Source organism: Austrofundulus limnaeus, unplaced genomic scaffold (assembly GCF_001266775.1).
Source record: "Austrofundulus limnaeus strain Quisiro unplaced genomic scaffold, Austrofundulus_limnaeus-1.0 Scaffold59, whole genome shotgun sequence".
NCBI classification, from domain to species: domain Eukaryota; kingdom Metazoa; phylum Chordata; class Actinopteri; order Cyprinodontiformes; family Rivulidae; genus Austrofundulus; species Austrofundulus limnaeus.
The window spans coordinates 83,446-96,608 of NW_013952461.1; the positions used below are offsets into that span (position 1 = coordinate 83,446).

Consider the following 13,163-nt stretch of genomic DNA (forward strand, 5'->3'; position numbering starts at 1 on the left):
GTAATTAAAATAAAATAAAATAAAATAAAATAAAAATACTGTCCTAAATACTTAAAGGATTTTACTTTCCCCACATCTTTATGTTGCTGTTGTTAAAGTTTGCAAACACGTAGCCTGGGAGAAAATGTGAAACTGGAGTCACTTCAGTTCCAGTCCTGCAGGTCTTCTGGGTGTGTGTGTGTGTGTGTGTGTGTGTGTGTGTGCGTGTGTGAGCGGCGCGCGGGCGTGTAGGCGCGGTCTGCTCGCACAGGGCAGGGCAGCAAGGTGAGCTGTCTTTTTTTTTTTTTTTTTTTTTCTTCACTAGGTAAACTCATCGCCAGCTCCTCCCGGTGTCAGTCGCGCCGTCTGGGACGTTAAAGACGGGGGGAAAAAAAATGTCGGGCGCGGATCCCCTAAAATCCGCCATTTCCTACGAAAACCAGGACGACACGTCGCTGGCTCTGCCGTCCGTCAACCAGTACCGGTCCGGAGCGCAGCGCGTCAAGGAACAACTTCAAACCATCAAGAGGACCAGGTCCAAACACTTAAGCGCCAAAAGCGGACCCATCCCCCTGTCTCCAACAAGTAAGAGCAGAAAAACAAACAAAGATGTATTTTTTTGTCCACGACAGATTGAGCTTTAATCAGAATCAGACGTTTTATTTATGAACGCAGTTTCATGAGGCTCTTTTTCCCCCAAAGTTGGCAAACACATCCACTTACCTTCAGGTTAAAAAAGCAAGGACGTAATGATTCAGTAATTCTTGTGCCTACAGCAAAAGTTGGAGATCAGATTTTGAGATAAAAACCATAATTTCTTCTAATTATACAACACAATGCAACAATCTAAACACTTGTAACATAAAACCACAGCTATAGGGTTAAACATTGGTTGTAAAGCAGAAATCCTAAAATTTACATGTCATTGTCATCTCTTTAAACTTTGCTATAACCATTTAAATAGTTAAATGTTTGTTTTTACTAAAACAGAAATAAAAGAGCTGAGACTTGTTGGTGAGTTTTAGTTTTGCCCTGATTACTAGAAAACTGATCTAAAAGTTGTAAACTAGTTCATAATAACGTCTGCCAGGATTTCTTTCTCATCAGCTGATGTTTGGAGCAAAAGTTGATTTTTGATTTGGCTTAATTCTTAGAACAGGTGTTCTTGTTTAAAGGCTTTTTGTTTTTTTTATGTGTACACGTATAATAAAACGAGGATCCAAATAAATTCGTGCTCTCATTTCTGATCTTTATTGYCGGCCCTCTTTTTCATGGTTTGGTAGTTTTTAAAGGTAATTAGACTTCATAGCTGTTAATACTTATGGCGTAAATCAAAGATCAAAAGCCGCCACAGAACCAAAGGTTGCCTCGTTTTTCTCCAGGGAAACAAAGTAATAAATCACTGGTTATAAAACAGGTGTGTTCACTTTGATAACCCCTAACATTTCTCCCCAGGCCCGTTCAATGACGCTGAAGGAAGTGTCTTCTTTTCCAATGGCTTCTCTAGAAGTGTGAGTTTATTTCTGTCTTTTTTTAAAAATATTTTATATTTTTCCATACTTTAAGTATTGTAGCGGTTATTTTTCTTGATCATGCTGTTGATTGGATCGCTCTGGGTGTATTATAACCACGTGGATTGGAGGACATGTCACGTGTGATTTATTTCCTACGTTTCAAGGTTTTAAAGCACTTATTTCCCAAAGCTACATACAAACTGTACAATGTTTTTGTCAGGTTGAATTACAGATTTTTAATGCTGTTCAGATGATTTCAACTCCTGTGTTTAAAATTGTACTTGAGCGTTTAGTATTTGTAAAATCTTCCCAGTGAGTTTGTTTTACAGGAAGGATTTGCTCCAACAAAACTAGAAACGTTAGATTTTATGACCTTCTGAAAATAACAGAAAAAAAATCGCTCTCAGGGTGGATTATGTTGGTATAGTTTAGTTGTTTCACGTGGCTTGCTGTTTGTCAGCGTCATTGTCTCCTGAAGGGTATCTGATGTAAAACAGTTGGCAAATGTTTGGCACAAATTTGCTTGATGTGGCGACCCATTGAAGATAGGGGAAGCTGAACATAGTTGATTTTTGTCTTTTTTAGCATGTAGTTTTGAGTGAGATTACTTGAAAATAAAGACAAATTTGTTAAATAGTTCCAAATTGAAGCATATTTTACGTATTTTAGAGGCGACTCAGTTTTTGTTTTTGTCCTGATCTAGATCCAGAATCCAAAACTTTTCCAATTTTATCCGAATTTAAGTTGCATTRCTTCATTACTTCTGTGAGACTGCATTATCGTTCCTGACAAGCATGTTCTTTCTTTTTCTTTCCGTTCTGCAGTTCAGCCTCGAGAAAAACATAAATAATCATCAATTATTCGACAACTCTAAAAGACAAACCAGGAAGAAAAGTTCTACATTTTCTGGCTATCGCTACGAGAGCGGCTATGGCCTCTCTGGCTCTGTGGCAGCGGGTCAAACCAACACCAGTCGGAGCGAGCCTGCCCTGACCTTGCAGCCAAAATCGTCTGTCCCACCACAGAGAAAGAGCACCTACGTAAAGAGCAGAAGTAGCAGCAGCAGTCAGTACATAAAGAGGCTCAACTCACAATCACATCAGAAGAATGTCTCAAATGGTCAGGTCAAAACACAGTACCACACAGGTGTTCCARTCAGTCCAGTGCAGATAAAACCACAACCTTCTATGACCATCTTAAATGGTTCAGCTCAGACAAAATCACAGTACCACACAGGTGTTCCTGTCAGTCCAGTGCAGATAAAACCACAACCTTCTATGACCATTTTAAATGGTTCAGCTCAGACAAAATCACAGTACCACATTGGCATTCCAATCAGTCCAGTACAGATAAAACCACAACCTTCTATGACCATTTTAAATGGTTCAGCTCAGACAAAATCACAGTACCACACAGGTGTTCCTGTCAGTCCAGTGCAGATAAAACCACAACCTTCTATGACCATTTTAAATGGTTCAGCTCAGACAAAATCACAGTACCACACTGGTGTTCCAATCAGTCCAGTACAGATAAAACCACAACCTTCTATGATCATTTCAAATGGTTCAGCTCAGATAAAATCACAGTACCACACAGTTGTTCCAAATGGCTTGGGTCCGGTTAAAACATCATATCCTGCAGTGGTTCCAAAAAGTCCAGGACAGATAAAAGCACGTCATTCTATGTTCGTTTCTAGTTCAGGTCAGAACAAAACACAGTATCCTACAGGATTGCCAAAAAGTCCAGGGCAGGTAAGACCAAATTCTATGTTTTTTTCAAGTACTTTAGGTCAGAACAAAACACAATATGGCACCTTTACTCCAAACGGCCCAGAACAAATAAAAACACATCAGTCTATGATCGCTTCAAATGGATCAGGTCACATCAAATCACAGTATTTCAAGAGTAGTCAAAGTGGCATGATGGGGACAAATTCAACAACTTTCATCGATGGGTCTACCAAGATCAAAGAAACCTGTGGGTGAGTGGGAAGATGACTCGCATTATTTCATTGCTTTCAGTATTTAGTGAGCAAATTGTTCTTGCAAACCACTCGAGAAACTTTAAATCTGTTTTTTTTACACCATTTAGGGTAAATGAAACCACTTCATCTGCTCCTATCACGTTGAAGGAAGCTGTGGAGTTTCTTTCCAAGGATGACGAGAACTACCAATACTGTGGCGCCTCCTACATTCAACACAACACTTTCATTAGTGAAAATGCAAAAGAGGAGGTGCTYGGACTTGTTTTGTTTGTACACTTTTTTTTTTGCTTTGCGTAGACTTTACCAAAAACATAGTGGACTTTTTGAGAAATGGCAAAACAGGAAATAAATTAATGATTGTATTWCCCAGCCGCGTTGTATGAGTAAGCGTTAATTTGGAAATTTTATTGAAGAAAGTGAAATRCCACAATGATGGCAGGCACTCTAASATRTATTTAACTTGCTTCACAGTATTTTATAATGTGCATTTAAACCAAGACACACACAAACCACTTTTTATAGTAAGTTTAGGGTCCTGTGTTATATAGTTTTTCACAACAATGGTATCCATTGATTTTCTTTACCAACTTGTTCCTGTTCCGAGTCTCAGTGAGTTCCTATCTCCATCATTGGGTACCTGCTGGACAGGTCATAGGGTCACAACAACAATTTACGCTCCCACACTCTGACAATTTACCTAATTGGAATGTTTTTTTGTTTTGTTGGAGGAAAACAGGAGTCAAACATGTGACCTYATTGTGAGGCAACAGTCCTAACAAGCCTCTCCACTGATTTCRTTGGTTTCAAGCATTCATGTACAATGTTTTAGTCCTGCATTTAACGCCCCGCTGTACAAGAGACAAACTTATAATTTGTAGATTTGTAGCCAGGGACATGATGAATTAAGTTTTATCTCGATGTTAAGTAAGAGCAAAAATGCAAAACGTAAAATTTGAGGCTTAAATGAAAGAAAATAAATCTGAGCTCTCCCATGAGACTYGAGGCTTTGTTAGGTAATTTGAATCCAGCACAGGATGTCAGTAGGAGAAAAAAAAATCACAATCAGGAGTTTTATCTCTGGATTTTAAACATCCTTTTTTGTAAAAAGCTTATTTGACTCAGTTTTGAATTTTTGCCCTTATAGTTTTAATTTTTTTTCTCTCCACTTTGTGCTAATCTACATAATCCCTTTTTGTCCTGCAGGTATTGAAGCTAAACGGCATCCCTCCCCTGGTGAATTTGCTGCGTAGCTCCAGCGCACAGGTCAGGTACACGGCCTCGGCTGCCCTCCGTAACTTGTCCTATAAGAGCGACGGCAACAAAAGGGAGATCCAGCGCTGCAGCGGCATCCCGGCGGCTGTCACTCAGCTCAAATGCTCAGACTCCGCTGATCTCAATAAACAACTGACAGGTACACGGTGGAGCTGTCAAATGTAGAACGACCGGATACACACACGCACACACCTAACCTAACCATCAAGTCAGACAGAGCCCATTGTACGAGCGTCGCACAATCCTGCAGGTTTCTGGCACTCTGCTATGTTACACGGGCATTTTCCGCTCACTTTCAGAATCCATTTGATTCTGCTGTTGTCATTCTTCCTGATCTTTGAATATTTAATCAAACTTAGAGCTGTCACTAACAGGACCTGAGTGCCCATCTTTAAACTAATAAACTTATTATGAAATTAAAAATAATTTTAATTGAAAGTTTGATATATATATATATWTWTTTTTCTTCCCCCTCAGGACTTCTGTGGAATTTATCCTCTGCGGAATACCTGAAGTCGGACCTGATGAAGGAAGCTCTGCCTGTTCTAACGGAGCATGTGCTCCTGCCTYACACAAAGCAGACCACAAAAACTGAAAAAGATCCTGAAGTCTTCTTTCACACTACAGGATGTATCAGGTTAGAAAGAAAAACAAAAYGATRATTTCAYGGCGTTAGTTTCAGTTTAGATACCCATTTTTTATTGATTTTGTTCAGTCTTTCCAATGAAGCTGTTTTTTGCTGAATAAATAGGTTTATAAACATTGTTGCAGTGCAGTTTAGAATGGGTTAAAATACTTTAATTACCTGACAGAGCACACTTGTTTGAYTTTTTCTTTAGCAAGAAAATGCAAAAGTTTAACTGTAAGTATTGTCATTACAGTAGATTGTGAAAACTCAGTGTTCAAAGGGTTTGATTTTCTGCAGATATCTTTAACATCATTGGTTCTTTCGAGCTGGTGTGAATTACTTCTTAATTCTCAGCGTAATTTAATACTTTATATTTTCTAACCGTGCTTATCTGTCATCTTTCCAAATATTGAAATCCCTGTGTGACCTCGAGTTTAAACAYGTCTTTCCTACGTATAGCTGCTTCTCATTAAGCGGTGTAAACTTCCACGCTGTAGCGACAGGTGTAAAACAACACAAATCGTTGTTCTAGGTGATTGCTGCCTGATGAAAGCTATCTTATCTGTTGCATCAATAAACACATGGTGTAATGTGGAACAATGGATTAACATCCTGCAACATTGTGAAAGGGCTGRAATGGTTGATCGTTGTTTAAAATGATTTTTTTTTCTGAAGTTAAATCTACTTTTGCTCATAGTATCGTACCAAGATAACATTTCGGTACTAAAATCTTTGAAGATGAGAGATTTCCATCCACTTGAACATAATATAAACAAACTCGTCTTACTGACTGTGGAGAATGTAGAGAAATGTTTATTTTTCTCTATTTCATTTTCAGTCTGGAATTGTAAGGAAGCATTCTCTTTGTTAGGAATCTGTTTATTATTTTTAAAGCTTTTGTTCATGTCTTGCACCTTGGTTTCTGCAGAAACCTCAGCAGCGCAAAGCAAGACAGCAGAAAGGCGCTGAGGAAGCAGAAACATTTGGTCGACTCTTTAGTGAGTTATGTTAAAGAATGTGTGGACAAAGGACAAGATGATGAGGTAAGAATTGTTTTTCTTTTTTTGCACATTTTTAGCAAAAGGAAACTTGTAATTAAAAACAAATGCTCTAAAATAAGGTTTGAACTTGTTAAAAGAAGTTTTAGCATCAGATTAGGACAATAACTTTCACTCATGCTCACACAAAGTTTACGTTTTGACGCAGTCCTTAGGTAACTGCCTGTGCATCTTGCACAATCTGTCCTACAAACTTGAGGCCGAGGCTCCAGAACTGTTCTACAACATCAACGCTTTGGCTTCGACTAAAGCCAGGAGCCAGAGTTACAACAACATCAGCCCTGTCGGCTGCTTCAGCTCACCAACCAAACCTCATGAGGTGAGTGAGACGAACTCAACAAAACAGAACCAAGTTTTCTGACACCTCACCGGGATTAAAGTGTTTACCAACAAGTGTCAGTTTGTCTAGACACATTTTATCCCTATCATTACGGCTCCATGTCAGATTTTGAGGTGTTTAAAGTGACAATAGGTCTGATTTCTAAAAGAAGGCAAGATTTATAATCTCTTATTTCGGCTGTGTCATTGCCAACCAGTCCCTGAGCATTAAATGGACACACCCAGGAATAAAATGCAAACTGCAGCTCACAGGGGAAAGGTTTCAGTTTTCAGTATGTTGTCATGTGCAACAAATGCTGTGGCACAGTGTGAGAGAATTAAAAGTTAAAACAGAAATGCAGAAGTTGGGGGTAATTTGTCTCTTTCTTTTTTTTCTTTTTTCCTCATCCAGTACCACTTCSACTACCCGGTCATCGAGGAGCAGAAAGCCAGCGGTGCCGGCTTGCTGATCCACTCCACAACGCTGCAGAGCTACCTGTCTTTGCTCGATTCGAATCGACGGGACGAGACGCGGGAAACCTGCTGCAAAATCATGCAGAATTTGACTTCCAAWAACAACGCTGTAAGAAGTGATCATCGTGTTGCACAAGAACCCGTTTGCAAACTATTTTTGACAACTCATAAAAAATATATATGTTTTTTTTTCAAGTGACGCATAGGAAAACAAAAGTTGGGTGAGAACTGACTGTAAAAGTTGTGCAATACAAAGAAAATTAGTTCTTAAAGGGGCAATATTATGTGCTTTCCAAGCCTATATTTCAATTTTATACTAAAATAAAGTAACTATGTCACATTTTCAGCTTATGAAAGTGCTATATATTTGTAAAAATCCCCCAAACAATTTACTTCTCATCTTGACAGTTTCTAAACGCCTTGAAATAGGTCTCTGTCTCTTTAAGAAAATCCAACCACTTCGGCCACGCCCATTTCAGTGCATCATCACAAGTTTCATGCCACCGCTTTTAACTGGTATTAGGAGCACTTTTGTAGTTATAACAACTGTTGTCTCGTTACCTGTGTCGCTACTGTCTAAGAGCAGWCGTGCAGTTTCTCAGGGTGTTTACTAAATGTTGCTGCYGTAGCCTGCCKGAGTCACGTAGCCAGTGGGGAATGGGGGGTGGGGCGCTCTGCCATGAGGAAGTTTGACTTAAAGACACGTCCCAGAGGAGGAGCTTGTCCCAAAAGGCATTTCTGGTCCCCACCTGTCGTTTTGCTCCTCAGCATGGCTGCCTAAAAACGCTGCAGGATTTCTCAAACATGCGTGAATGAGTCAAAGCAAGGCTTTGGGCATGTTTTTTTTTATGAGAGTATAACATTATAACATGATATAAAACTCAAAAAAAGTTGATTTTACATGAAATTGCCCCTTTAAGATTTAAAGATGGGGGAAAGACTCTGAGGAATTAGATCTAAGGACAATGTTTTTTATCGTAAGATTTAATAAAGGATTTGAAGATAAATTTATAATTTAACTAACTTTAGGCTTAAAATTTCTTAAACTAAAGCAAGCTGAGACAAAAAATATATATATTCTTTTAACTTTATAACGTGATAGTGGCAGTTCAGCACCACTGACATAAACAAAACAAAAAACATTGATTTTTATATTTGCTATCACTGAGCTGAGCATGTTGTTATAATTTTATGATTTTTTTGAAATAATATATTGAAAATGTATTTATTATTTTCACCTCTCAGTTCGCTTTTTAAATTGCACCTTCACTCAACATGTTTYAAAGGGCCTTTATTTTTTGTCTTCATAGGTCTCAAATGTAATGAGTGCGAAGATTGTGCAGAAACTGAACGGCATGCCGTGTATCAGCCCTCTCCTGACCTCAGAGAGAATCAGCTTGCAAACGAGCGCCATGGCTCTGRTTGGAAACTTGGTGAAGAACCCAAATCTGCAAACTGTCATCAGTAAGAATCAAAAACTTTTTTTTTGTCTAACTACATTACATGATCTGAAGTATAAGTACATTTTTCTTAACTATTGCCTTTGACTTCAATATGTGGTTGTTTTGGTTTGGTCAAACACTGAGTGTGTTTTATTGGACGTGCTACTGAAGGTACGAGAGCTCTCCCTGATCTGGTGACTGTCCTGAACAACGGCACGGAAGGAGCGAATGAGTCCGACGACACTTTGGCCATGGCGTGCCAGACAGCCGGCACCCTGCTTCTGAGAGAACCGGAGTTCAACAAGAAATATCTCAACCAGAGYCTGATCGAATCCCTCCAGCACATCAGCAGGAACAGGTAAGGAGACTCCGAGGAAAAATAATCCTGCCKTGTCGCTTTAAATGGATGACTCATCGTTAAATACAATGTGAATGCATCTTAGATTTCCACAAGTTCAGACACAGATTTGACAGCTCGCCCAATTTTTAACACTTTCTTTTTTTTTTTGGTTTCCTTTTAGATATTTCCCCAAATCCAGCAAAGCCGCATCTCTTATTCTCCTGAACATGTGGTCGGAGAAAGAGTTGCAAAGCTGTCTGAGAAAGGTGAGTCGAGGCTTATGTGCCAAAACCTGTCAGGGTTCGGGTGTGTCCGCTCCGTAACTTACATTATACACAAAAGTCCACGCCTCTCGCAGGTATTTGTGAGAAACAGAAGGAAAGGCTGAAGGATTAGGCCGCATTCGCAGGAAAGTAAAAGCTAGAAACATTAATGTGATAAGGCTGAGGAATCTGGCAGGTCAGGTTTGATGAATCACAACCTGGACTTCGTTTCCACATGTACAACACTTTCATATTCCAACTTCAAAGTATATTATTAAGAGTTTTCCATGTGAGCTTGCCAATGTGGACTTTGTGTGAATTTAATTATGACAAAGGAGGAAACGTTGATTGGAATGAAACATTTTTYTATTCTGCAGAATGGGATGATCAAGAGCATGTTTGTGAATGACACCACCGTGGCAGCGCAGAAGTTGGCCCAAGGGATTTATTAGCACAACAACTCGACAGACTTTTTGGGATTTATTTCCTCCGAAGCGCGACGTCTGCACTTCTACGAGGCACTGACTCATCGAGACAAAACTTAATCTTCTCTCAGTTCGCAAAGGTCATTCCACAATATTTATCCATCAACCCTTCACACTGCGTTCGTGCCTTGTACATACGCTGTGAGATTTTGTTTTTAAAATGCAATTAAAAGGTGAAGGTTTGGCTCTAACATGGCAGCAATAAAAGTCAGAAGTGTAAATTTGCTTTTAAAGTTTTAAAACTAATACAAGCGTTTTAGTTGGTTTTCAAATCTGGCTTTTTCTGTAAAAAAAGCATGATTTTTATTTTGCACTAAAATGTATGCTTTATTGTTATGTAGCAATGCAATAAAAGGGATTCGATAGTTTAAAGTAAGCATGCAAAGTAACATTGTTTCAGAGATTTTTTTCTTTTTTTATGTAATCATTAGCATTTCTTTAAGTTCAATTTATAGTTGTGCTTTTTTTTTTGTCATAATTGTTGCAATAAAGCTGGCAGACGCTTGCCGTACAACCTGCAACGAGACATTTGAGTTTCATTCGTCACAGTTTCTGGTGATGCATAAATGTTTTTCAGACCTTTTCGCACCTTGTCGCTACCTCTGAAATTTGGCAGCGCTGCTTGAAATGCCTCTGGGAAAATTAACGTCTCTGTGTGTGTGTGTGTGTGTTAACTCCACCCTCATGGTTTTCTTCCCCGAGTTGTAGGAAGAAGCCATTAGAAATAGAAAGCGCAGTTTGTGTTTGTTTTTCTATAATTGTTATATAATAATATAATTATAATTGTTGACTGAACATGAACCTTTCAGATCATATAGCCAATGCAAAAAAATAAAATAAAAAATCTGTAATTCTAAAGGTAAGGGGTTATTTAGATTAAAGCCAGTCTGGCTCACTTAATCTGTGGCTTAAAAAATGCATTTTACCTGAGAGATTTATGAGAGATGCCATTATGAGGACTGGCAGTTTTACAGGCACAAATCAAGCCTGTCAGGGTGTGTAAAGGAAAAAGAAACGCCTATTCAAAGAATGGATCTTCACCAGTGTCACACAACTGAATGTCACTTAGTAACCACTACACCTTCAGTTTGACTCCGTATTCTGGATTTAAGTCTTCTACCCTTAAAAAAAGTTTCAAATTACTAATTTGTTGAATATAAACTAATATTACTTTAATTTGAAAAGGACAATCCAAAATCTTCATCRGAAAATGACAACTTGAGTTGGTGGGTAGTGTAGAAAAACATGGCTGACCTCCGTCTCAGCAGTTTTTTTTGTACACAAAGTTCTCTAAGTTTTTTCTTCTCCTTCTTGGGTTGAGGTTGTCTCATGAAAACAATTTGGTCTAATATTTAAACCAGAGAAACAAGATACTTAAAATCCACCACCTCCTTAAGCCGGAATATCAAAGTTCAAATATTTTGAATTAATATTTGATGAAACCAGTTATCCAACAGCTTTAACCCAACTGCTGGGTTGTGCTGCATTTATTGGTTCTCCAAGTGAATRAATCTAGGATTTAAAAAGAACTTACTAGATGTGCATGCATTTGATTAAAAATGAGTTTTATTCATCACAACCACATGTATATAACTAAATATTTGGCCTGATTTATGTCTCTTAAAAAAAAAAAAAACAACAAAGTTGCTCCATCATGCAAAGTTCACACAAACTTTCTCCTTTCAGCATGAATACAGCATTCACGATTACACTTATAAAAACATGTCACGATATCGCCATAAATCGAACGTGAAATTTGCATGTTCCAATATTTAGAAAGCGTCATCTTGTAGTTAAAGTCACTCTCGGTAWTCCCAGGATGCCTGGTTGTTGCCAGTTTCCCATGCAGTAGATCCCAGGTGTTACTTCCTCAGGCCTCGTTTGCTTCTGCTGCCCTTTGAGCTGAAAATAAAGTTTAAGTCAACAGAGGCTTTCTCATTTGCCAGATCAGCAAACAAACACCCGGCACAGTCAGTGTTCATCTGCAGCGCTTTAAGTACCTTGAAATATAAAATACATCTTTGGTAAACCTTGTATGACTGGCTGAGACCTGTTTTTCCTTTCAATCTTCTATATCACATAAAGGCAAGTTAGAATAGAATAGAATAGAATAGAATAGAATAGAATAGAATAGAATAGCCTTTATTGTCCCGCAGCGGGTAAATTCAGGTGTCACAGCAGCATCAGTACAAAGGTTCACACACTAATTACTTTATCTGTAGATAGTACACACAAAACAAAAAATAACACTTACTAGCCATGATACAACTATTAATAATAAAAATAAAAATGAAAAATATAGTATGAAGAATTGTGCAAGAATAGAAAGACAATTTTTTGTTTCAGAATCAGAATTTTCCTGTTTTGAGTGCAAAAACAATCACAACATACCAATAACTGTAAAGTGAAGTATCACAATACAGACAAGAAAACACAGATGTGCAATTACAGCAGAGTATATTGCAAATGATTGTTCGGTTGAGTAATTCCAATGAACAGTAACAGTCTAAAATTTAGACTGTAAACAATGTTGCAGCAGCAGGTGTATAAACACTTATTGTGATTTTTGCTAACATTACGATTTTTGGGCGTGGTGCTGGTTATAGAGTCTGACAGCTKCTGGGAGGAAGGATCTGCAATAAACATCCTTTGTGCACCTCAAGTTATTGCCTTATATGGCCTGTTCACCATCCCCATCCAGCCCCCAGGAGGTCAATAAAATTTCAGAAATCAAGTAGAAAGTACTCTGCATGCAAATCCAAAATTGTTGTTTTGTGATGCTTTTATTTTGAAGGCGAGGAGACTATATGGAGTGTGTGTCAGGAGTGTGATTTGCAGTGGCAGGGTTTTAAAACATTATCATCATGTCAAAAAAAGAATTCAGAAATTTTAATAAAATATGGGCGTCTAAGTAATGAGCTGCTGAAGTCAGCGGCAAAGCAATGCGCTTTGTTTTTTGTGATACATTTTGCTCCTATCAGATAAATAAAACAGCAGGCACGCGCTGTATCAAAAGCATTGCTATCCACACTGGAAAAGCAACGTGAGCTTCTTTACAAGATTTGAACGACAGGCAAGATGAGTTTCATCATATCTCACTAAAAAGCAAAATAAAGTAAATAAAAACAGGAGTTTCTCAGAGTAACAGTGCTGTGTTCTGTGCCCTGAAATACACGGACATGTGATGGCAGCAAATCAGATAAAAAAAAACTGTTCACATTTATTTATTTGTCTTGTAGCTGTACATTTACCATCTTTAGCTGTAACTGCTCGATTTAATTATGTTTTAAAACTAATTCCCAGAAACAGCTCTGCTTTGACAAACAGCATTTAAGAGCAAAGTCTGAGTTTATGTTCTATAATCTGATGGAAGCTCCATGTATGGACAGCATATACTATATATATA

General features: G+C 38.2%; 2 protein-coding genes across 3 annotated transcripts in view; one reads left to right on the forward strand and one right to left on the reverse strand.

The window, feature by feature from the left end:
* The first annotated feature begins 278 nt into the window (after positions 1-278).
* LOC106518295 (plakophilin-1) lies at positions 279-10,283 on the forward strand. Of its 2 annotated transcripts, XM_014009519.1 has the most exons (14): positions 280-564; positions 1,435-1,490; positions 2,318-2,639; positions 2,730-3,474; positions 3,585-3,726; positions 4,681-4,888; positions 5,227-5,386; positions 6,306-6,420; positions 6,584-6,754; positions 7,166-7,336; positions 8,538-8,691; positions 8,841-9,027; positions 9,191-9,275; positions 9,650-10,283. In XM_014009519.1, the coding sequence occupies exons 1-14, from the start codon at positions 375-377 to the stop codon at positions 9,722-9,724; spliced, it is 2,781 nt and encodes a 926-aa protein (XP_013864973.1). In that variant the 5' UTR covers positions 280-374; the 3' UTR covers positions 9,725-10,283. The 2 variants fall into 2 exon arrangements, with proteins under 2 accessions (XP_013864972.1, XP_013864973.1); XM_014009518.1 differs by having other exon boundaries at positions 279-564; positions 2,318-3,474.
* Positions 10,284-11,525: 1,242 nt separating this feature from the next.
* The window catches only part of tnnt2b (troponin T type 2b (cardiac)), a gene marked incomplete in the record, with an annotated part of 11,514 nt that continues 9,876 nt past the window's right edge, over positions 11,526-13,163 (reverse strand). Inside the window, 1 exon segment of the mRNA XM_014009520.1 lies at positions 11,526-11,659. Coding sequence (XP_013864974.1) covers positions 11,620-11,659 — 40 coding nt within the window.